We start from the raw sequence: 25,488 nt of genomic DNA on the forward strand, positions 1-25,488 counted from the left end.
ATACAATATGAAATATGACTGCATAAAGCTGTGTAAACSACACACTTGATTGTGGCTCCTGAGCTCTTGGCCACTTGCCATCAGTCCATTAAATACTTAAGCTAATGGCCTAATAATTCAATCACAAATTCATCYAGAGAAGTCAGGTTTATGATGACATACAGACATATTTCTAGCTATATGATCAATTCTTTAAGTGGGTGTTGAGTTTGCTTCTTTGTAGATACACAAAATGCAGAGCAGTATTTCAAATGTTGACAACATAAAAAGAAAGGAATCCGCATCATAAAAACCTACAAACCTTTCATACTGATCTATCATTCCTATTCTTGTAATATAACAGACTTTTGGTCAACTGAAAGATACCTCTATCTGCTGCTGCAGAAAGACAGAGGACAAGTTTGTACTGTGTCTGCCTCTTCAGTGATCAAAACCAACAAAATAACAATAGAGAATGAAATAGTATAAAATAAAAGTATTTATTTTAAATTAYAAGACTGACAAAAGCATATGGTATTTGGTAGAGTCACCTTTCATATGAAAACCCATTTTGCAGAGAATAAATTCTACTSCAGCCCATACACAATTATTTACCTTCATCTCAATAACAGTTTGTAGAGCCTTTGTCTTGGCCGTGTCAGGAGCRTTCTCAAATCGACGATGGATTTCCTGCACCAGCAGAAATGAAAGCAAGAGTTAGACTAATGGCAGTGTCCCAACACAAACATAATTACTAGAAGCTTCTCTTTCTAATACAGAGCACAACTCAGTGCTGCTTCCTGATGTTGTCAGTTCACACATTTTATCATATCACAGAAAGGATTGCCAAAAGCTCATTCAACAGAATCACAGCCTCAGTTAAAAAGGCACAGCAGAAACTGCACCTTTGACTACCCAGTTACTTAAAATAAACTTGAAATGACAGCTGGGTCTACTAAAAAGCTCCATCATCTGCCTGCTGAACAATCTAAACCCTCGATAGTTGCTCATGGAAGATATACACACAACGCATTTGACTACAAGCTTACTGGAAACAGCAAAACTGTGGRTTCTATCTGAACAAGTTATCAAGCMCAGCTATTGTTAACTCTCTTTTCCCAGCGTTTTTTACCCCAGAGTGGCAACATTTAACTATACAGATGAAACTCTCTCCACTTAGCCTTGAGCACAGCTGAAAAATCCAGGACTATACAGCACATTGCTCTAGAAGCTCAGAGGATGCAGACAGGAGGACACAAAGTCCATGTGATACTTCTGTTGATGTAAATTCACAACTGGAATGCTTCAGACTGTTTGATAAGGGATAAAAATATAGGAAACTGAAACAACTTGTTTTTTTCATGTAAGTAGGGGTTTCAAGCCAACAGATGTAAAAAGACGAGAAACAATATAGAAACTATGACAATTTTTCACTTTTTGTATAAAATAGTATTGTCCTTAGAGCACACTCTAATGTTAACTGCAGGAATGTGAATTCTGTTAAAATGTTAATCTTACATGCCACAAAAATACTTTGGTGCCCATAGAGCACAAACTGTAATGTCAGTTARCCTAACAACAAATTGTGTTATGTGCCCACACACAGAGTTTATCCATCTACTCTCCTCAAACACCTAAAACACAAATCCCAAAAGCCATCCACAAATTTGTATTTTCAACAGACACAGTGAAGGGTTAGTATTTCGTACGGCAGTCATCCATGCAACTTGTTCCACACAATTAATTTTTTGAATGAAAAAGGTAGAGTCGTACAGTGCTTTTCAAAAATACTGGAAACACTTCTTGTAAGATTGCTAAGTGCTCCTACTCAGCTTTCCARTGAGCAAGATGGAAATGTGTTGTGACATGACAAGGGCCACAAGAAAAATGTTGCATAAGTCTGGCATAAAACTATTTACATAATTTGATGCCCATGAATGGTAATAACAAGAAAATCCAACAGAAGGTTTGTCTGATTTTAAATATTATATTTATGCATTCATGTATTTTCTCAGAAGTTATTTTTACAAGTGTGTTCACAGTGTCCCACTGTAATAAAAAACAAATCATCCTGAAAAAGATAAACCTGAAAACTGCTCTAAATATATTTGTTTCTCCTAGAGTCAACAGAAAATTTGAGAGCTTCTGGAGAAATATTACTGGCACCATATAGACCAGAGTGGAGCAATACCATTATTAATCCACTTATCTGTACCTACATTCCCAAAATCGATTCACTCAAAGAAATTAAACTCTCATGAGCTTTTGTAAATTGAGATAAATGAAGGATAAGAATATCAAAAATTAATATGSCATAAATCTGTTTTGGACACTGTATTATTTTCATTTTAGTAGTTAGAAAATTTCCACTTGKGCAGAGACATGGTTTCTGACCTGAGAATATAAAATCAGCTACTACTATGGAAATGGAATAGRTGGAATGGATGGTAGGAGAACTGCATGTCTGTGAAGGAAAGCTGAAACAACAGTGTCTGCTTCCACCATTGCTCAGTGTTTTCCCAAACAGAAAATTCTTCCAAGCTTCTACTTGAGAAATGCCTGTAACTCCCCTGTCTGAAGTGATGCTCTGCATTTGGGCAAAGGAAATGTCCTACTTCTATCATCTTAAGTAATTCCACTGTGATTCGGATGACATAACCTGCTGAAAAATAACACCTCCCAACTCTTGACTGCACAGTAAGGACTTAATTTTGGCAACATGCCTGTGATTCCGAAGAGCCGGAAAAAAAAGCCACAGGCAGACCAAGGCTCTCTGGAACACAGATTGAAGAGTGGCTGCCGAAGGAAAGCAGTGCACAGATACCCTTTCTTAATTATGAAATCCAGGTTACATCCTTATCTTTGAGTGGCAGAATGGAAAAATACATAATACATTATTTCTCTGATGTATTCATATTCTGTTGTGGACACACACCCCAAAGATGAATAAAAATTAAGGTTTTCCCCCCTCTAAAATAGGATTTTGCAGGGGGGTCATACAAATATCAGGATCAGAAAAATACAATCCCAATTCTTCCTTGCAAGTTATCCATTCTCAKAAAGTAATACAGCATTTCTCCTTTATTTTCACACATTAAGAACTTTCACATGTAACTGATACTATTTCCTAACAGATTAATAAAATTCAGCATCTTTGCACCTTTGAGTGCAACAAACTATTACAACAATGGGTGGCTCTTATAAATCTCTTCTATGTTTTTTCTTCTTTTGTAAATTCAATGACTCCTTCATTCAAAAGTGATGGCAAAAAGGAAAAACAAAAATTATGGTGCAAATTGATACCAACTTCAAAGAATATTCAYAGGCAGCAAAATTCCAAAATAGGTTATTCTGTCAAAAAAAAAAAATCCATTAAGATTCAATAACTAGAATCTGAAGGCTAAAAATAGTCAAAAGTTCTATACAATGTGGGACCTTCTCCAGAGCTGGAGTTCATATTTCWTCCTAATTTTTAATTAAGAATATCTATCTTCCTTGTCAAGAAAATCTATAACAGAAAAAGGTATGAACTAAAGGTGTATAAGATTATTACATGTGCCAAGCAGTTCTGAAAGCAGCACAGTAGCACTATGAGAAACAATATTGTAATTTTTTGGTCAGCATAATTACACAGAACAGCTGACCAAACACACTGAGAACATCGGATATTTAAAGAATACTTGTGATAAAGTGATTTGAATGCACCATAAATATAACTAATTCTATAAATTCCTAACAAATTAAATTTTTTTCTTGACCAAGAAATACTAAATAATTCAAAATTAGAGGATATMGTTTAGAATTGAAGGAGTACCAATACCAAGCAGTATTATTACTACAAATTATGCACACATGCTTAATAATAAAGGTAGCAATTTAGTCCAAACATTTTCTTCCTTCATAACCTGGCCATATCATTCATTGTTATTCCCTTTGTTGTGCCTGTATCTGATTTTGCATGGAATTTAGAACAAATGTGAAGGTTCACTCTCAAGCAAACATGCTTTTACAGTGGGGTAGGCTATATGCTTAAAAATACAGCAACTTATCTCTCAGTAGCCACAAGGGAAGCAGTTTCCAAAGGAGATGCCTTCCATCACCTGCCAAACTTGCACACTCCACATAGAGAACAACAAAAATGTGCTATTTCATACATTATTTTTTWAAAAATCAAAACCCATTCTTTGTAATTAAAAGCACAGTCATAATTCTGATTTATTTTTCTCTTAACTGTACTCTCCATTTGTATAATCAATTATTATGCTCTGTGCTGGATCTTTGTATCATTCAGTGGACTGGACAGTTCGGACTAAAAAGCATTTGGTTTTATTCTCCAACMTTATCCTCCAGGCCTTACTAAATGAATGTTATATCTTTTGTACTTAGAAGTTTAGTTTCTCAGATGGCTTTTCTGCCCATCCCGATTTTAGMAACCTCGTTCCAATTAATTACAAGGAAATGCAAATGTTACAACCAAAGGAAAATTTTAGGAACATYCATAAGTTCAGTATCAATGATCATTGCTAATTTAAAAAAAATATTTAGTAGATATATAAGACAAAATAGATCTTTAGTTGTACAGAAGGACAAATCATACTGTAGTGGAAGGATGACAGGCAACAGGCAGAAGTTGTGGAACTGAAAATTTAGGCCTGTTAATTTCAATTTCATGAAAAAGATTTTACCAGGAGAACAACCAAGTGCTGGAGCAGGTGCCCARAGMGGCTGTGGAATCCCCGCCGCTTGGAATTGCTGGTTTGAGCAGAAGGTTGCATGGAATAACCTGTGGGAGAGCCCTTTAATCTGCATGACTCATTTATATAAATATCTTTACTACCTGGTGCCAGAAGGTGACTGGATACTAYCACAATTGTTTAGTTTCAGGATTTTTAATGAATTTTTTTCAAAAAGCACTCAATAACAGTAATTTTAACTTCTATTTCAGCAAGACATAAAAATGAACTGAAAAAAAGAATATATGAGAGCCCTGTAGAATTTATTTCATTCCTCTAAGAGTTTCGCTACTAAAATGATATTGTTAAACAAGTCTGGAAGCAGTAATCATGCCAGTTCCTTTGGAAATTATTTYTGTATTTTTCCACTTGTCACTTCCTGAATTTGCAAACCCAATCAACATAATTCCCTGAAAAAAAAAAAAGTGACTGTATTCACAAAGAGTGTAACTTTGGAAGCTGTGCTGSCAATTGCACACACATTGATAATGGAGGGTGCCAGTTGCTTTGAAGCTCAGTCACCCCTGGCTAAAGAAACTCATCTCTCTGTTTTGCTATTCTATTAATCCACTGAGACGATTATTTCTAAATCCAATTWAAACCTCAGATATTAGGACCTTTGAGTTTGTTAACAAAAGCATCACCTAAAGTGAAAATTAAGGCACGGCTTCCTGCTCATCTCAGTATTTCAATCAGCAGGAAACAAAAGCAAAATCCCTCAAAACTTCAGCATTAGAGKAAAAGCAAGGTAAAATGAGAAAGTGATTTAAACCATGCAATTAGTWGTAAGTAGCAAGTCATTGTGTTGAAATCTGCCTACAGCGGTGTGAATTCAAAAGCTAAAGGAAAGTCAGTYAAAAACTAAAATCTTAATCAYGTAGAAYTYCATTTACRTATGTGCCATTATTAWTTTTTTCTCTCTCTGCTCTTATTTMWGGTGCAAAAGCATTCAWTTTTTACTTWAATTAGCTTTCAACTTGGTCATGGTACTTTCAGTGTTTTTATTCTACTTCTGTGGAAACAAAATTCCAYAAATCTCACTTGCACTGAAAAAAGTGCAGAATAATGTTTATCAYCTCCAAGGAAATTATACCTAAGATGTAATTTGTAAACAAAGCAAATGTAACACATATTGGCAAAGACAATCTTCTAATATAACAAAACATCAAAAGACATTAAAGTTTAATCATTTTAAACCTCTAATCCCCAGACAGATTTATGCATTGTTTCACATAGTTTTAAAAATCTTATCTGAAGGGTATGAAGTGCTAAAACAAAATAGTAAGAAATTTTGCTGTATGTTGAAGACTAGCTCATTCATGTAGAAAAAAAGTAGTTTTGAAATAAGTTCAAGAATCAAATATCTATAATTTAACCTCCATGCTAGAAAAACTATTTGAAGAAACCTACTGAAATTTTATTAATTATTTCGCTTTGATGAAATCATAACTGCAATACAGAAAAAAACATCCTGCCAGATGACTGCAGTTCTGCTTTTTTCCATTCACTTAATACCCACACATTATTTAACTATCGTATAAAGATCAGAAATTTGCTATGCAAGAATGAGGTGTTTCCTATTCTTTTGTAGTCTGAAATAACAGAAAACAAATACATTATTTTCCAACCTAATTTTTCAACTTTTGAAGAATTATCAAGGTACCAACCTCTGCATTGAGGAAAGATGAAAATAATTTYGTATTTGATGGAGCACTTTTAAATGTCAATCTTTTCTCAAGTGACATATAGAATATTCCAAACTAAAATAATATAAAAAAATTAAAATGCATTAAAAAATATGCATGCTTTCAAGTTCYAATAGCTCATTTTCTCAAATTTTGACCTATAAAGGCCCTGTATGTTTTAAAACCACTTTCAGACCAATCAAGAGATTCTAATAAAGGCCTAAGTATTTAAATTAGCTTGATCACTTCTCCCAGCCAYCCCCTTCTAAAGGGTCAAAAGAATGAAGCACCAACAAAAAAAAAAACAGAAAACTAATTTTTTTAACTCATCAGAAAGACATCCCCTAGTACGATGGTKGTAGGAGTTCTAGTTACTGAATCTATCTACTCCAGCAAAACAAACTTCTCTCTGGAGGAATCTTATTTATGTTGCAAAATCTTGGCACAGGACAAAAGTGTCCTTTGAGTTAACTCTAATTGCTCCAATTAAAATTTCTAAATCCTCCTCCGAGCTTGGARCAGAAAAGGCTAAGAATTTTAACACACCCATGAAAAATAATTTGTTTGCACAACTTGTCACAGTTGATTAAAATCTGGYCAGACAAGGGGAACAGCCTCTCTCTGCACTGGGCACAGTTCCGTGGGGCGCTGACGGTACGTTCAGGCAGCTTCACCCATCCTTTCTCTCTGAGCCCTTTGCTGCTGCTGCTCTTTGGGCACCACAGGATCAAGTTTTGATAATCTAAGGCTGAACACACCTCTGTTATAGCCTAATCAGAGCTGGCTGCTCAGACAGACCTCTGCCCCACGTGGAGATAGAATAATGAGTGCTCACAGAAATTTAGTGCTAATTCCTAGAATAAAGTGGGCACTGTTCRATTCCAAACAGCTACAAAGAGAGATCGGTTCGTGTAATAAGGCCATCCTAGATAACTGTGATGCAGTTCACAAATAGCACTTTGTGGGGTTGCCATTTCAAAAAACTCTGAAAAAGAAATAATARCTTTTTCTGCCATAGCCTCTTTCCTTAAGCTCACTGTGAATGAGCACCCTCATGAACCATCCATTTCAGTGCCTGTTTTACATACAAAACCTCCCTTTATTTGTTAAGCACTACTTCCCTAACTCCTTCATTCAGTTTGGTAGTCAGCRGGAATAAAAATTCATCTTGTTTGAATGAGCCCAATCATTTAAAAGAAAATACTAAAGTCAAAACTGCATTTACTACCACACAGATTCTGGACACAAAGTATAAAACTTCTGTTGGTTCTTCCCTTGTTCCACACCACTGTAACATGCAGGCCTTGGCTCTAGAATTGACTTCTGAAGAAACAAACCTTCAGGATAAAGAGCCTTCTTTCTGTTTCCAAATAAATGGTTGTGGTCAGCCATCYATACTTACAGTCCTTGTTGGACTGTCCTTACACATCTTAGTCTGCCCACAGTACTCCAAGTGTTTAAAACACCAGGTATGGATGCAGTCACATCAATTCTGCTATAAATTGCACTGATACTTGTGCTATAAATCTGTGTGGCTGAGAGAAATCTATTTCTAATCAGTTCATCTAGCATTTTGGGGAGCAAGGAGGTGTCAAAAAGAACACAGCAGGCTTTGTTATCTTTAGAGCTATGGACCATCACTGATAATTCTGCTACAGGCAAGTCTGGAACAAAGAGGCAGCAGTTAATGCAACTTGGGAGCTATTCTGGAAGCTGCAGTACAGCTGCTGGATTTCATCAAGTATTTCTTGCTGGCATGAAAATAATTTTGTTTTTGAAAGTTAAGTCTAGAATACCAACAATAATAATTGTCACTAAGACTGAAGAAGAGGTATTCAAAAATAGCAGCCATCTTTTTAGAAACTATGAAGCTCAAGCTTGTTTTCCAGGGTAGAGGAATGTGGTACAGCCACACTGTTATCTGCTGTAGTCAGGGCATTCTGATGTTCAATGAGACATTTCAGTTTTGATTACTTTGTGTTAATGAGAGAATGTTCTCTGTATCAGCCAGTTCTGAATATATTCTATACTGGATAGGATTTCCTATGGGCTTATAYGGAAAGATTTCTTGAGATGCCCAGAATTCAGAGCAATTGGGAAAAGCCCAAGAGAGTCAAATTGCTTATGGAGATACCTCTCAGTAGCTGCAGGAGATTTCATCTCATAATCTGGATTTGGGAGACTGAGACAGTGCCTTGGGAGATGATAAAATATTTGTGATATCTTTCATATGAACAATATTTAAGTAGCCCTGACTTTTCAGCCTGGAAAATGGGAGAACTTGGAATGGATGTAACAACCTAAAACTTTGTGGCATGCCATTATAATCTTACCAGAACCATAAYTCTGACCTGTCTTGGAATTTATTTTCTTTATGAAATTAGTGTAATCTTTAATACAAYAACAGCAATAGCAAAAGCTGAAGAAATCAATTAATTCACATTTAATTTTAAAGGTCACACTGGTTGCCACTGTAACTGCACTGTCTGCCTGAAAAATTATCTGATGACCTTGACTCTCAACATGTAAGGTTTCAAAATCAGAAACTGAGGGATACCTTTTTGCTTCAATGTGCAGATCTTCAGTATTATTTCTAGCAAATATTTTACCAGAAATCTAACATCCTTGTGGAGTCAGAAACAGTATTAGTAGATTCTGACATCTCAGAACTTCTTTTGCTAAGATGGTCAAGACTGCTAATAAAGTTTTCTAATGTGTTAGGATATGAAATATAAACACTGACCTCCCAAGCCCTCGCAAATCCCYTTGAGATAGTAATGCTTCCCTTAACAGCAGTATTTAGAGAAGAGTTTAGCCTTTCCAGATTTTAGGAATGCCAGATATAGAGCCACCAAGAAAGCAGATTCATTCCTTTAAGGCAGCTCAAAAATTCCATTGTTAATATCTGGGGTAGCAAAGGGCTAAAATAACCTAAAACTATGGRAATACAGATGAACATTAGAGAAGGYCACCTGAGGAGGGTGATGCAGACACACCCAACAGATGACACACCTAAGAGAGACAACTTCCAAGTGTGAAACATGGACAGCAACTGTGAACCAGATCCTGCAGAGCATCATGGTGCTCAGGCAGTCAGATGCACTCAGCTGCAATTTCCTCTGATKTTCTCCTGCCTGCCAGAGCCCCAGGCATGAGACTTGAGTTTCACGCAGGAAAGACTGAGGTCACTGAGCTCAGCCTTGCTCAGAGCTCAAGGACAGCACTTGGGTACAAACCAAACCATCCCTGTTGTCACCCAGTTCCTTCAGGAGATAACAAGGCACTGTGTTTCTGAGGCTACGAGGGAGCTCAGCTTCAAGGCTGGATCCCACACCACATCAGTGGCTTGAGCTACAAATTACATTATACCCAGCTTACACTGCTCAAGGAATCAGAGCCGGGTAAGCAGCAAGGAGTAATTAATTTTAAAACATTTGATAAACAACATTTGCACTTTCAAGTCAGTAGGTCATCTCTACCTCTTCTAGGAAGTCTTTTACCATAAATACTAGGATTTAAATGACTGATGATTTCCAAATATGCATGAATGAAACAGGAATCCTTATCCCTCAACATCTACTCATCAGGAACAGCAGGAACAAACGTAACCACATTCCTAAAAAATTGCGCAGCTCCTGCCAGCTTTTCATTTATGTTGCTGGACTTAGAGCAGAAACAAATGGAAGCCATTTGAGGCTCTTCCTGAAATAGTTACAAGAATTGGAACAGAATTATCATTGGTTGCTAAATAAAGGAAAAAACTGTAGTGCAGAAACTCTGGAATCATATTATCTTCACTCCAGACACTCAAGAGATTACTGCTCTAAAAAAATAAATCTGGCCTAAATCTGGCTCAGAAATGCAACGGGCTCCAGCTTTCTTATATAAATGCTTGCAAGAGCACAAGCACAATGGGTCAGGCTCTGGAAAATATATGAATAAGAGGTATTAGGAAGTATTTATGTGCTGCATACACTCATCTCAAAAACTCTTCCAGGCCTTGCTTTCCTGACTTCTTAGAGAGGGGGCTCAAATGTTGTGCACACGTAGAGCTTTCAAAAAAATGCTGAAGCACGAAACAGACACCAATGTGCAGAACAGGTCATGAGATTCATACACATGGTGCACACACATGGATAGCTGTCAGTTCACGCCTTCAGTCGACAGATGTAAAATAATCTTTACACAGAATCTTATCACTAGTAAATCCATGTATATACRTATTTATCTGTGCATCTGCACAATCCATGCTGAATTACCAGCCTTTCGGAAGTTAATATTAAAATACTTTAGGAGGTTGGGTGGCAAGAGGAAAATGCATTTAATAATATCAAAAAATGTAACAACACTGGCTACACAATGACTCACTTTCTTTCATTTATTTTCCTTTCTTTTACTGAGATACTTATATCTATATAGCCTATATTTTATTATTATTAGTTTAGAATATTAATAGTGAAGAATGCCTGCTATTGTACTCTTTTAAAGTACAATACAGGTGTAACAATGTTTTTTCTGTTTTCAGAAGAATGGTGAGAAGAGGTTACTACATGTGCAGCTGTATCTCTTTAAGAAATCTTTTTTTTGGCTGTGCATCCAGGGCAGCTAATAGTTTTATCAAATACCCTTCACAGCAAGACTACTGTTTCCATGGAAACTGTAGAGCAATCATCCATTACCCTTGCAAAGATTTCTCTCTCTGCTCTCACCTAAATACAGGTAGCTACTTTCTCTCTAACTACAACAGAACAGAAGAATTAATTTTACAGGCTGTGTGACAATTCACCTCCAAAGCTTCCCATGGAGACTATAGGGAAAGCRGGACCTACAGCACAAAACCCCAAAAGGTAAGGAAACCATAAAAAGTTTTAAAATAGGCMTAAATTCTGCCAAGTCTAATGCAAAATACAGCTTATAGAGGATGGAAGACTCTTTCCTTACAACTGTGAAATGGACAGGAGACAGARAAGAGTTTAAGATTGGAGATGAATCCTGGTTTTGGTCACTCACCTCTCTCAGCATGTTGTTTTCTTTTTCCTTCTGTTCGAGAAGGCTTTCCAGGTGGTGCACGTGCATCTCTGCCTCAGCCAACCGCCGTGTGCGCTCATGGTCTTCCTCAGTGGCTTTTGCTGACAGACCTTTACTCTGCAGCATCTCCAGCAGCTTTTTGATGGACTCATCCCGTGCGTTTAAGGTCTGTTTCTGYGTCTCAATACGCAGTTCCATCTCCTCCAAGGTTTTCCGTAGCAGGAACAGTTCCTTGGCCTGGCGCTCGTGCTCCGCGTGCAGTCGCTGGAAGTTTTCCTCAGTCAGCTCTGCCACGAAGGGCTCACTGGTTCTAGTGCTGCTGTCCTGCTGAAATAACTGGTTCAGGTCCCGCTGGATCCGGAGCTCGTCTTGGAGAGCCTGGATAGTCATCTGCATATGCTGAAAGAACAAATAAATGAAATCAGAGGATCGCCTCCACGGGAGAAATAAAGAAAACAGTGTGAGCCACTGAACCATCAACCAAGAGGAAACCACAATACCAACAGACCAACACTGGGTTTTTTTAGCAGAATTGACATGGAAGTGGGTTATACTACAGAAAGTTCAAGTCCCTCCTTCTGTGCCTGGTACAGGTTGCTTAACTCTTAGAAGACTCTTGCTTGAGTGACTCTCCCACTTGCATCAACTTGAGAGAATGATTGTTTCAAATGGGAAAATGTCAGCAGCTTCCAGAAACTTATGCCAATGTTTCCAACTGTTCACCTGCCCTGTAGAAGAATTCTGCAGAAGACGACCCAAAATTACTATAGAATTACTATGGTAGTACTACAGAATTACTACAGAATTACTATCTTGACAAAGCAGAGGGACACTGTGTTATTACAATTTACATATCACCTAACAAAATGTAATCAGCTGTGAAGGCTCCCAAGGTCTGCAGTACTAACCCTACACACAGCACGATTTTCCCAGCTGACTTAGAGAAGAAAYTTCAGCATGTAAAGAAGAACTGCARCTAGAGAAAACTGTATCAATGCTGACCAGGGAAAASGGTCCCATCATATAATTTTATGCCTGAGGCTTTTAGTAAGAAGGGGAATTACCACCTCACAAAGAGTAATATGAAGTCAATCAAATGATCAGCAGTAWTTTTTTGTTGTGTTAGACAATCCTGTCTCAATGACAGTGGGTTAATTTAATGGGACAATACAGGAGAAACAGTTTGCCTACAAAAAAATCCTCACCTTAGATTTAGAYAAACCTGATTTTGTTCTCTGCAAGACAGAAATATCAAGCCAACAACAGAGAAGTCAGCTTTGCGCTGACAAAGCTTTGATTATCAGGAATGAGATGCACACTCTACTCCCTTAAGTGAGCTAGACATGACTGCAATTTAGTCTGAATGTGAACAAGTCAAATGCACTGATCCCTGGAGTCTACATTTATATTACAAAAGCCAGTGTCTGCAATACAGCTACTTCCAGCAGTCACCAGGCTAAAGTACTAGTTAGAGAAAACTATAATCTACAATCAAGCTTGATGCAGAGATACACTGGTACGATCTATGGTGCCAAAATAGTATGTTTTCTATAAATCCAAATACATCATTTAACTCAAGTTATTGTAAAAAGAAAAACTGTAAGAAGACTTGGGTTTAAGCATTACTTCAAGAATATGTTTATCACAATTCTTATTTAAAATGCCTTGAAGATGTTAAAAAGCTGTCTGGACATGGTTGTGGACAACAGGCTCTAATAGGTCCTGCATGAGCAGAGGGGCTGGACCAGCTTATCTGCTACCAACCTCAGCCACTCTGTGATTCTATGAAAAGACAGCAGACAGTATTTATAGCACAGTTATCTACCTTTAATATGTTTTAGAAATATAAAGAGTTAGTTTGCTTGTATAGAATAGTGCACAAAGGCAGTACAATCCCATTTTCTTTGCAGAACTCAGTATTTTAGACCAAGYACTTCCCCTCTGTTCGTATTCTGGCCTTAAGTGGCTTTAAAAAAGCAAAGCTCTGTTACACCATCAGCACAATTAAGTCCACACTGCCACTGAAGGGAAACAATCTTGCTGTTTGTCCTTCCTTACATAGTTGGCACTGACAACGGGGTGAAATTTTCACCTAATGGCTGAAAATCAGCCCCAGCAAAGCCAAACAAAATATCTTTTCAGCCAGATCTCCAATTCAGTTGAGAGTGTGTCTACATCAGTGCTATTCTGGTGCAAAGAAGGGATGGTAGGTGCTGTCAAGGAGCTGGCAGAGAAGAAAAYGGAACCATCCTTTACAGCATCGGCATGAACTGAAATCAGCTTAAATGCACAGCTCTGTGGTGCTGTAACTGTTTTTTTTTTCCTTCTATTTCAATAACACAATACATGGCAGTTACTGATTTGGTTAATCTAAAACTACAYTTCAGGTTATAGAATCTGTGTGACAACATAGCACAGGTATACTGGGTGAGGGAATAAGTAATTACTTTGTTCTAAAAAGTCCATTGCGTTTTTATATTGGCAGATKATTAGATTTATTTTCAAGTAAGAGATGAAAAAATATCTGAAGCAAATTAATGTGGATTTCAAAAATGTTTTCAGAAATTGCTTTAAAAAAAATTGAAGACCTCAACTTTCACTTATTGTCATTTCTCCAAACCCCAAAGTGAGAATGACAGAACAATCTCCCAACCTTACAACAGAGGCACTGCAGGTAGGCAATCAAAACTACCACATCTGTTCAATGAATGTGTTGATTGAGCTGTAAGAGAAAACCAACTGCACTCATTAAAACATTTGCCTCATCAGTTCCTATATAACACCAATAAAGTCAGTAGGACTACAACAGCAGTAGTGAATGTCCTCAAATTTTGTTAAAATTAAACAATAACCCCACTAGATATAACTTTACAATTCCACACACGAGTTAATTCCATTTGTATTTGAGAAGCCCTACTTATCCACAGCCCAGCTGTGTGTTGTTCCTCCAGCTAACAAATTCCYACATGCTTCCACCTGCCTCTCCACACACTGCCACTTCAGCATTTCCTTTCTCCCAGGCAAGAAAAGAGCTTCTTCTGAACAAYCACATCATCTATTAAATGAAATTATTTCCTCTACTCAATGTTGTCTCGGAATCAAACTTGGGTTATTTATAAACATCAATGGACTAAATCACCACAACCAAATTCTTATATTTTTACCATCCAATCTGCTGTGAAATGTCATTTCAGGTTACATAGACAAAAACTGTGTCTCGGACCCACAAAAACAATTCCCCCTAAACATGGGAAAGCTTCCATAGAACTTTTGGGTCAATGAAACAAAATCTATTATATCATTCAAATAGAAGATGTGGAAAAAAATATATATACCGGTGACAAACAGGATTTACTGGTACCCATCAGTCTGTGAAGTAAAGACAAGGGAGTTGTGAATACCTGACAATTGGTCAGCAACAGTAATTCAGTTTCCCAGGAAAAATGAAGAGGTGRGGTTAGAGGAAAAGTTAGAGCTGAGCTTATGAATAACTCTCACTGTTCTCTGAACTGCTGCTCAGTTGAGAACAAACTTTATTATGTGAAAGGTAACTGGAAAACACACCACAGAACATTATTCTATGCTTTTGACACCCACTCTTTTCCAACAYGCAAAACGTATGCAAAATGGGTTCTTTTCTCTGCCTTCCAATTTTTTTTATGGTTCTCAGAATAACAGAACAATATTCTTTACTAACTGGTGTAACTAAACTACTTTTTCAGTTAAAATTTCTTGTTTTCTATATAATTTCAAAGAAAAGATCATTTTCCCTCTGAAGGAGCAGGCAAGTTTTACTAGCTTCTCATCCATTTTTTARACTTCACTTTTAAATCAGCAGCTATCTTAGAAAGGCAAAATCTTGGCCAAGTTCATGCAATATAAGCCACTGATGCTTCATGCTATGTCCAAGACCTGACTAGAGACCTCAAGCAAACCTGAAAAATGCTGTTGAAAGTGTAATTTAGAAATAAACATGTAAACATACTTTTAATACCACTGAGCTTTATTATGCCACTCTACTGAGTAAGTACCAATCTTTTGTGAAACAGTTTAATACAGGCAATGTAATTAAAGCCAGGWCAATTATGATGAACCTGTACTTGGCTTGAAATTTATTGCTCTYATCTCAAATCTTGAGAATTCCCTGCTTTTTGTCAAGTAATGAAAACCGGTCTTAAAGCCTCACTACAAATTATAATTACACCTGCAAATCACRAAGGTATTTTTGTGAGCACAGTTCTCTGGTCTCACTGGTTATGTCCAACATACTTTTCTCTTGACAGAGCTAAGCACCTTCAGGCTCATCTCAAAAATAAATCCTAAGAGAGCACGGTGCAAATGASCTCTTACACCAGGTGTTCCTCTGCCTGTGGTACTTCCACTTGAACTTACAAACCAGGCTCCGCATAGAGACAAGAGTTTGTCTTCTAACCAGCAGCCCAAAATTTACATCTCTAAGTAGAAGAACATGATTCAATCTTTGYCTCCACCTACCAGGACTCAAATTCATTTCCCACACCTTAGCAGATTGGTGAGCTTCCAGCCTAGAGTATGAGTGCAGCCAGGGATGGAGAAGCTCCTGAGATTTGGTTCCCAAAGCAGTCCTGTTGTTGCAGTCTCAGGGTAATGCCATGCACCCACTGCTGTACTGGTGAGTTTGGGAACCTTGCTGCAGGCAGTTCTTTTCATCTCTCTCTGTTGAAGCTTTTCCTTTTTGCATAAAATATTTAGAGATTCAGTAGGCCTGACAGAAAGYATTAAAGAGAGCACAGCTTCTTATTCTAATTGGTTAAACACATAAGAACAGAAAGACCTGAATAGCAATACTTCCAACTAACTTAAATGTTTATCATCTCTCCATTCCAAGAAAGTGGGGGGATGTGCATTTTAACTTTCTCAGTCAGAAAAAGAAATTTAACTGATAATCTACAGCCAAAACCTGTATCCTAACCTTACATTTTAGATCAAAAGGAGGCAGCCATTACTACTACCACGATTTTCAAAGAAAGGATTAAATTGTGACATGCTTTTTAAAGACAGGATTTCCACACTCATCCTTGCAAGACAGAGCTTGACCTACTGAGCTACAGTGTTTAGTATTCCAATATGCATTTGTCCATTTAGGTTTGGTTGCCTGATTTAGATCATTCATACTGCAGATACTGTCTCTGTAACTACTGCAATCAGATATATAACTTCTCCCATAATTTATTCAAGARGTCTAAATGCCCAAATTAGACCTCTGGGTTCTGCAACACAGGCAAGGTATCTATACACCCAACATTTCTGTAGTTAAGTTCTCCTTAATCGCCTGGATTTAAATTCTAAGTAGGTTAAAGCAGGAAAATTCCTTTAATTTYTGAATACCAAGAAAAAATACAGTATGTTCAAGAGAAGCCTGACAACAATCAGCAAAAAGAAAAAGAATGTACTCTTTCCCAGAAGCAAGGGAAAAACATGATATGCAATTATRTGACAGTGTCACAGAAATGTGTCACAATGAGGTGGGAAGCATTGTTACATTCYGCAAAACTCAACAACTTAAAAAAAAGAATTCTCTTACACTGGGAGAACACTGAAGACTCCATCATGAACAAGAGAATACAGGGTAATGGTAAGGACAGGGAGAAAAAGAGAGGTCCTACTAGAGCATTTAGTGGTTTGAAAGCTTCCACCTGGAAGAGAGGTTCAAGCTCTTACTCATTTTCTTATGAACCAAAAGAGGCTCCAGTCACGATGCAATAAGATGTTCTTGGGTGGATCTCTAACAAGGTATTCTTACAGAAAGGACACAGAGATTCTGCTTTGCACAAATATATGAGTATTGATTGACTTCAAAATTTAAGCTTGCATCTCTCAAATCTCAGTATCATAAAAGGAAGAGGATCAGAATCTTAGTTCAAATTAGCCAAGAGACCCCTTAGCAACTCTCACATCTAGTGAGCATCCCTAACCAAGTCTATTTCCCTGCTTGGGTTAATGTCAYCTCATTCTTCCCTAATTATTAATCAGAATTTTCACTCCACAGGGAAAAAAAAAGTCCTAACAAAAGTTTTGCTGAAATCAGCAGATTTAATTAAAGCTTCTTATAAAAATATTACTGACAAACTTAGAGATTAAAAATTTCCTGGTCACTTCCACTGTTAACCCACAAAGGCAGTACATCCTGCACTGAGTGACAGCTTTATGATGCACATATGTCTGGCGGTTTTCTGCCAATTTGCTCAAAGATCAGTCTGTTCTTCATGTAGAAAACATAAAGTTTTGGAAACACACAGGGCAGGTGGGCTGYTTTTGGCTGGGGTAGAGTTAATTCTCTTGCCAGAAGTTGGTATGGTGCTGTTTTGGATTTGGGACCACCACAGTGTTGATAACTCAGAGATGTTTTGGTTATTGCTGAGCAGAGTTTGCACAAAGTCAAGGCCYTTTCTGCCTCTCAYCMCACCCYACCAGTGAGGGGGCTGGGGGAGCACAAGGATTTGGGAGGGGTWAAAGCCAGGACAGCCMAAGGGATACCCCAGACCAGATGATGCTGTGCTCAGMAAYACAAGCTGGGGGAAGRAGRAGGARAGKGGGACAYTGGATTTATGGCACCTGCYRTAACAAGTCACTGTTAGTCATGATGAAGCCCTGCTTTCCTGGAAATGTCAGCACACCTCCCTGATGATGGAACAAGGGAATGAATTCCTTGTGCTTGCACGTAYGGCTTTCACTTTACCTATTAAACTGTCTTTATCTCAACCCCCATGTTGTGTCACCCTTACCCACCATGGAAAGAGTGAGTGGCTGAGCGGTAATTAATTGCTGACTGAGGTTAAACCACAACAYCACACTTCCTTTTTTATTGTGTATCACATCTGTATTTATTTTTCAGGCTCCAACCCAGTGACAAAAAACGTTTTAAAAAGAGACAAATAGAATTTGTTAATCGAACAAAAACTAGGTTTTGGAAGACGCCAGTTTACAGCTAATCTGTCCTTCAGCCAATTATTTTTACAACTGTGAAAAGAAATCCCCAAGTTTTCAGCTATAAAAAGCCTACCCAGGTCTGAAATGTACTTGCAGTACCTATAAACACAGCATTACTTTTGGTTTTAGTTCATCATKACTACAATGCTGTATCTCTAGAAAGGAAAGATACGATAATTACRATGCATTTTATTTCAGATGGACAGTTCTGTAAGGTCCACACCCTCAAACRTACATCACCAGAAAACAAGAGAACATAAAGGTGCTTTCCTCGTCAGCAAATCTGCATGTATAATCACAAACTTTTGCATTATGACAATACCTCTCCTGTCAGTGCTCTCCTGTTTTCTACAACAAAAGCATTTCAGACATTCGTAAGAGGATGAACCGCACTCAGCTCCAAAGAGACGGCATGCAAAATGTTAGAACAGGATTTGGTCACTCCGGGGAATCACTCTCTCCCATGCTCAAAGAGTTAATGTTTTGGCAGCAGTTCTGGGAAATGAATTCTGCTGAATGCACTGCAGAAGCAAAGGCCTGGCTGGCTAAGGGAGTCCCTGCTGACATTCAGCTGCAGCCCACGCAAAGACACTGAAAAAAGGGCGAATGTCAGGTGTCCAGCAGGGCTGTGATGAAATAGAACTTGCCGATTCCAGAAATGCTACATATTCCCTGCTAGGTGGATCAGGAGCTTCAAAACTCTTATTTAAATGGAAATGAGTGGGTGATTTTTATAATGTTCAGCTTAGATACAAAATACTGCTATKATTTTAATAGGATTTAATTTGTGAGAGTCAAAGAAAGAGACCTGTATTTTAAAGACAACCCTATGCTGCATTATCTCTGAGACAGCAGAAGGGCAAGATGGTAAAAAAGTGCTACAGATAAAGAGCTTAAGTTGTCAGTAATAAATTTGTCAGCTGAACTAAACTCACACAAAATGACTCATTTAMAGGGGCAGTTTGCAGCAGCCTAATTCCTTTGCCCCTGTTTGTACAAAAAAAAACCCAACAACCCCTAAACAAGCCTACAAGAATAAATGTAGAGTCCTAAAGTAAGCAGATCAGAAACAACCTACTAAACCTTTAGCCACAGAAGAACAAAAGCTGCGATGCAGCCACCTCATACACAGGTACATCCATAAAAATGCTGCAAGGTAAAACAGAGAAAGTGCAGGACACCAGCCCTCASTGCTAAAAGTGTACATGTGAGGTTTTTATCTACAGTAAACACAAAGCAGCTTCTTACTTTACCAAGAACAAAGGTAGGCTGTTTCCATGGTCAAAGTATGTACATGGGCAGTTTCTACMGAATACCGTTTAAAACATAATTTATTCTACAGACATTTGTGCACATACCTGTGTGGTAAGAATAAAAATTCTGATTAAGCATAGGCAAACCTATTAAAATCCTGCAAAACACACATTTATCAGTTTTCTTTTAACTATGAATATAATTCTGACAATTCTCTGACTTCCTAAGGGAATTTGAGCTTTGTGGCAGACACCAGAAATGGTCTAGTAGGCAAGAGAATTCAAAGGAAAATGATTTCTGAAGTCATATCAGTAAGTCCCAGCTACTCTGTGTTTACATTTCCAAAGGCAGGTACTTCTACATCAGTAGTTTACTGCGCTTCAAAAGCTTTTTCTCATGCAAATCTTCCTAGAATCTACGTTTYACAGCCTTTGAATGTCAGCATACTATGATGCTGGAACTAAGAAACTGGATTCTTTTTAAGTGCCCCTCATCTTTCTTGAGAAAAGGCATTTTGGGATTAGGGCAAATGTTTAGAATTTCTCATTGGAATCAACAATTTACATAYTGACTTTAACCTCTATTTCCCATCAGGCTATCCAAATTGGGTTAGCATTACACTACTTAAACATAATGTTTTATTTATTTACAAATGTGAGCTTTGATTTTTTTTGTTCTTATGCTACTAAAGAAACAAGAGCCTTTGCATATTTGCAGTTTCATACACTGYAGTAAGATAACTCTTTCCAGATTCTGTCTCCCCTCTCTGGCAAGCATAAGCTTCTTTTGTCACAAACTGCGTTGATAAAATGGATCCTCATGCAAGAGTTTTCKGTCAAAAAAAAAAAAAAGCCACCACACAAACATTAAAGTGATCTACATTCAGGGCAGCCATGACAGAACTTGTAGAGYTTGATTTTATCCCATTTTCCATGTGTATACAACACACACGATTTCATCCACAGTACAGATTACTTTTAAATGGCATCTGTGAAATAGGTGCTTAAGTGCCAAATTCAGCTTCTGTGAACGTCTCATCCCATGAAAATAATTATAAATTATGATGGCACTTATGGGAAAGAGAATTTTAACATTTACATATATATGAAAGTCTGATATTTCAAATTAATACCATCTATATGAAACATGACTCATTTGTTAATAGATTAGGAGCTTTTCTGCAAAAATGTATTATTAGTCACCTCAATTAGGGAGGTCAGCAAATCCATCTTTCCATTAGCTGACGCAAGGAATCAATCCAAGATAAAAGGTTCGCTGCCACATAACCTTTGATCTTGTGTTCAGTACTTCCTAACATATAAGGATACATCAACAGCATGCTCTAAAAAGGAAAAATAGCTGCAGATTTCTAATGAGAGTACTATATGAAAAAAAATTTATGCACAAGAAAGCTGCTGGTTACTTTACCCACATCAATTTCCCCATCACCCCTCTCACCCAGATTTAAACYTCCTGTACTAGTTGGTTTGGAGAGATTACTGCATAAATCTCCATGTACACATCCACATGCCCCAGAAGGATATTTTGACCAAAAGATCTTAAATAAAGGCATTTGCATGCATAAACCAAATACCTCTCATGTAAAAGCATAAGCTTGGGAGTAGGCTGGAGCCTTAAAGACCATCTCAGGATTGTGAATGCTGAGGACTGAAGAAACAATTACAAGGTAATTGTTATGAATTATTATAACAATGATATATATAATAAACTGGTAATATTTCAAATAACTAGTTTTAAYGTAAAACAACAAGTTTTCAATTTCTGCTTGCACACAGCAATATGATACTTTGTTCCTCCTGTCTGGAATGTGGCAGAGTGGCATCCTTCACCTGCAAACAACAATGGAAGGTCTCCTGAGCCACCCAATGCTCAGAGGCTATGGACTGATGACTACAGCACAAAGTGTTCTTTCCACACTTGTTCCTTCAGAAATTGAGTTCTCAGCTGAAGAAACATTTGTAAGCCTCATCAGACTGAGCTATCAAACCTGGACAGCAGCTCACCAGCTGCTGAAAACACTGAAAGTTACTGAAATTTGAACACACTGAAATTTGCTGATGTTTTSTTTGTTGGCTATTTTAATACATTTTCTTGAGCAGGAAAAGCAACAGATGACCAGGTATGGCCATAAATGTGAGAAGACTGAACAGAGGACTTGAAATAATATAGCACCTGATATTCAGGATCTCATAAGCAACATTTGGCTGCACTGTGACCCATGGAAAGTCCTTGCCAATGGAGTCTTTGCCCAATATTCAACCARGACAGGGAAAGAACAGTGAAAACAGCTGCACAGCCTCTCAGCTGCACAGMCCATATGAAGAATTAGGCTTTGCCACCCTACTTACAATTTTCCTCGTGATGATTAGATGGTAACCTTGCAAAGCAAAAATCACCTTAAGGAGATGATTAGAGTGTARAGGCCCTCTGTTTTCCCACAACTCATCCCACTGTTTCACAAGAAGGTGTAACCAATTTCACTATGTCACACTCATGCTTCCTGCTCTGCTTGTTCATAGTCTCTCCAATGTGCCTTCCTAACTGCCTTCAATCCTTCACATCATTTTAACTGTTGCATCTAATCACATTTACCTTATCATCAATTCTTCAGGGACAGCAGACCAAGTTTGCTGCAGAAGTATTTGCACGTGGTTTTCTTCTTTTAAGCCACAATATGGAAAAACTGGAAACTTTCACACTCAGTCAAAAATCCAAAAGACCTCAAATGAGTGCTGAAACAAGAGCAGTACCCAGGTATATTATCAGCTACTGTAGAGGACTACAATATGTGCCCTCCTATACACAGAAAAAAAAAACAAACAAAAGCAAAATCAACTCATTCACTGTCCCTTCTTGAAGCAAAAACTATGGACCTTTTTGGAGTTATCAGTCAACCACAACAACAACAATTATTTCAAGTATATTTTGCAAGATTATGGCTTGTAGTTCTCACTATTAAGAAAAGTTCTTGACAGACAGAAGATATGCATTTCTACCATCTCTGCAACTTATACATTTCCTTTGAAGCACAAGGATAAAGAGAACAGAAATCTCTTTTAAACAAAATTTACAACAAAGCAGTCGTTAAAACTTAACTAAACCTGTGTCTTTTGACACAATACATGGTATCTTCAGCCCTCTGCCATGAAATRTATTGGCTACACTCACAAAGGAACAGACTTGAAAATCATCTTTTCTGGATACGTCAAGTCTCTTACGCCAAGTACTGTTTTGGGAAGACAGGCAGTTCAAATGAATTACTAGAATTTCAGGATAAATTTAGAATAYGGCTGCAGCAATCACTGTCCCTGTGAAAGAACATATAAAAAAACCTCTGATCAAAATGTTCTGGCACTTACCCTCATGTTGAAATGACAGCAGCACCTTTGACAGCAAAGCAGAACACAGCACATTACACTGAGTACTAAAGGAGCTTTGTGTGACTTTTAGGAGGCTGAGCAGCTTTAAGAGATAAGCRATAGAAAAGCGTGGAGAAGAAACAGAAAAGCATGAAGAACAACTCAGATAGCTCTGAAAACGGGMAAGGCTAGCACAACCCATCTAAACAGGAAACATTCAAATTTCTGGTAAATGTACCACGACAGTGATAGGTGCAGCTTTGCAAGTACAAATTCAAGTTTTCATTATTAAAATCTTTATTAGATCCTACAATGTGATGGAAAATACCCCAACAGAAAACTTKCTCCATTCAGGAGACTGGCTCTTTGGCACAGACATCTTTCTGCTAGATACAAGGATTTTGAAAGCAAGAGGCAATTCCCTCTGGCAGCAGTGCTCAGTCACCCACCACTCAAGACATCAGGTGCACTAAGCTGAATTCTTAGTAGGCATCAGAAATCCATCTGTTCAGAATGTGAACTAGACAAGCTAAAATGAGTATCTGCAGCAGGACTGACAGCTAGAACGACTTTTGTCAGTGAACAGCTTTAATACTGTCCTGTCTAACCTTGCACATCACTCCAGGAATCGAGGGAATAGAGAAGAACATAAAGGAGATCTGACTTCATGGTAACAAATATAAAACTGTCCAACACTGAATAGTYTTGCATTGCCCATGGATCAAAAGGGACAGCTGCTATAGGGTGTATTGATAAAATCATTTAGGGTAAATCTCTCACTGAACAAATACTGGCTCTTAACAGATCTTTTCAGGGGCTACTTACTCATGAATTAATACTATGTGGCCATTCARGCAGTTTGTCATGCTGTTAGACTCCTTGCAGAGCAGTGACTGAACTTCCTTGCCTCTTTACACACCAGGATGAGAATACATAACTATTCAAGATCAGCAGTAATAGAGATAAAATGGATAGAAATGCTGTGCAATGAAGTCTACTGGTTCTTCATGCAGCCACCTTRTAACCAAGTGTTCTGCATTTAAACATTGTTCAGAGAAACATCTTAATCTGCTGATAGATCTGCATGAACAACTGTCATTAMAGAAAGGGGAATGGAATCCCCTGTTGTGAGCTCAAGGCATCAATCCACCAACTCTAGCAAGAGCTTATRCTCGTCTGAACACAGTCATCTCAGAGCTACATGTTTCATAAGAGTCTCTTAATTCACAACTAAAAACCAAAATAATTGAAAAGGGCTTCTAGCATTGAAAATCTGGAACACTCATTTATCTACAGTTAGGCATTTCATTTCAGGGGAACAGAAAAAGCTGGGTCTGAAGACCCAAATTCGACTCATCTCTTGGATGTGCTCTGGGACCAAGAAAAAATTAGAGGAAGGACTCTCTTTTTAATCCATCTCAATGCCTAAGGCTGAAGGAGCAATGGTGATACTTATTTGAATACAATTATAAGGCACATTTCAGAACAACCTGAWCTACTTTCCCAGCAAAATAAAACCATATGTTAATTCAAAGCAGGATTTAGCTCTTCTCTTTTTCACTCAAATGGATGCCTAGATTTGCTTTACTAGACAGAAGATTCATACACCTAATTAACACAGAAACCTTGAATACATTACTAAGAAACAACTCCTCAACCCTGGRTTTCACAATCCTTGCATTCCTTTTAGATTTCACTTAACATTAACATATGTTTTACTCATCATTGAAACAGTCTCTTGGCAACACTTTCTCCAGATAACTTTTGCTGCAGAGATTCATGACCGGGTAAGGGAYATGAAGCACATGAAGCCTTCTCCTCTATCCTTTCAGTTTCAGGGAATGAGGAGGAAGAAACAGGAAGAGCCAGCAGATCAATACCTGGCTGGGAGCCTGGTGTCACTGGCAGGATTTTGCGGTTTTTAATTATAGATCAGTTTACATGACAGCAGGGCTGCTGGCAAGAGCCTGGGTACACCTGTCTCAAAGGGGAAACAGGATCTGTGCACAGGAGCCAGCAGGGCTCATTGAGAGCTCCAAACTCCACCGAAAGGGGGAAGGGAAAACAAACAGGCTYGCTGGAGAGAAGCCTGGGGGCAGCACGCTGCTGTCTGAGGGACAGAGCACCACTGTGGTCCTTCTGTCTGCCATTGCCGGGAGATGGGATGGCTGGAGATCCGTGCAGCTGCAAAGATGCAGGTTATTGAGGAATTAGAAACCACAGCAGCACTGAGAATGGTCACACGGGAATGAGAGATGTGCTGTCCACAAGGGCACTGGAGCTGGGGAAGGCTCTGGAGCACATGAGAAGATAGGGGTGCTTAGCTTGGAGGAGGCTCAGGGGAGCTCCCAGTGCTCTCTACAAACACCTGGAGGGAGGGTGTAGCCAGGCGGGGTCAGGCTCTTCACCAGCCAACAACTGACAGCACAAGACATGGCCTCAAGTTGTGCCAGGGGAGCT

The 25,488-nt window shown here is 38.2% G+C and overlaps 1 protein-coding gene across 4 annotated transcripts in view; it reads right to left on the reverse strand.

Annotated features, from left to right (window-relative positions):
• The window catches only part of ERC1 (ELKS/RAB6-interacting/CAST family member 1), a 269,145-nt gene that overhangs the window by 196,264 nt on the left and 47,393 nt on the right, over positions 1 to 25,488 (reverse strand). For all 4 annotated transcript variants that reach the window (XM_057390065.1, XM_057390061.1, XM_057390063.1 and 1 more), the window contains exons 3-4: positions 11,408 to 11,824; positions 595 to 669 (exon numbers count right to left, since the gene is read on the reverse strand). In XM_057390065.1, the coding sequence (XP_057246048.1) occupies positions 595 to 669; positions 11,408 to 11,824 (492 nt within the window). The remainder of the gene's footprint in view (positions 1 to 594; positions 670 to 11,407; positions 11,825 to 25,488) is intronic.

This window comes from Malurus melanocephalus, unplaced genomic scaffold (assembly GCF_030028575.1).
Source record: "Malurus melanocephalus ecotype Western Australia unplaced genomic scaffold, MMel_1.1 scaffold_22, whole genome shotgun sequence".
Taxonomy (NCBI): Eukaryota; Metazoa; Chordata; class Aves; order Passeriformes; family Maluridae; genus Malurus; species Malurus melanocephalus.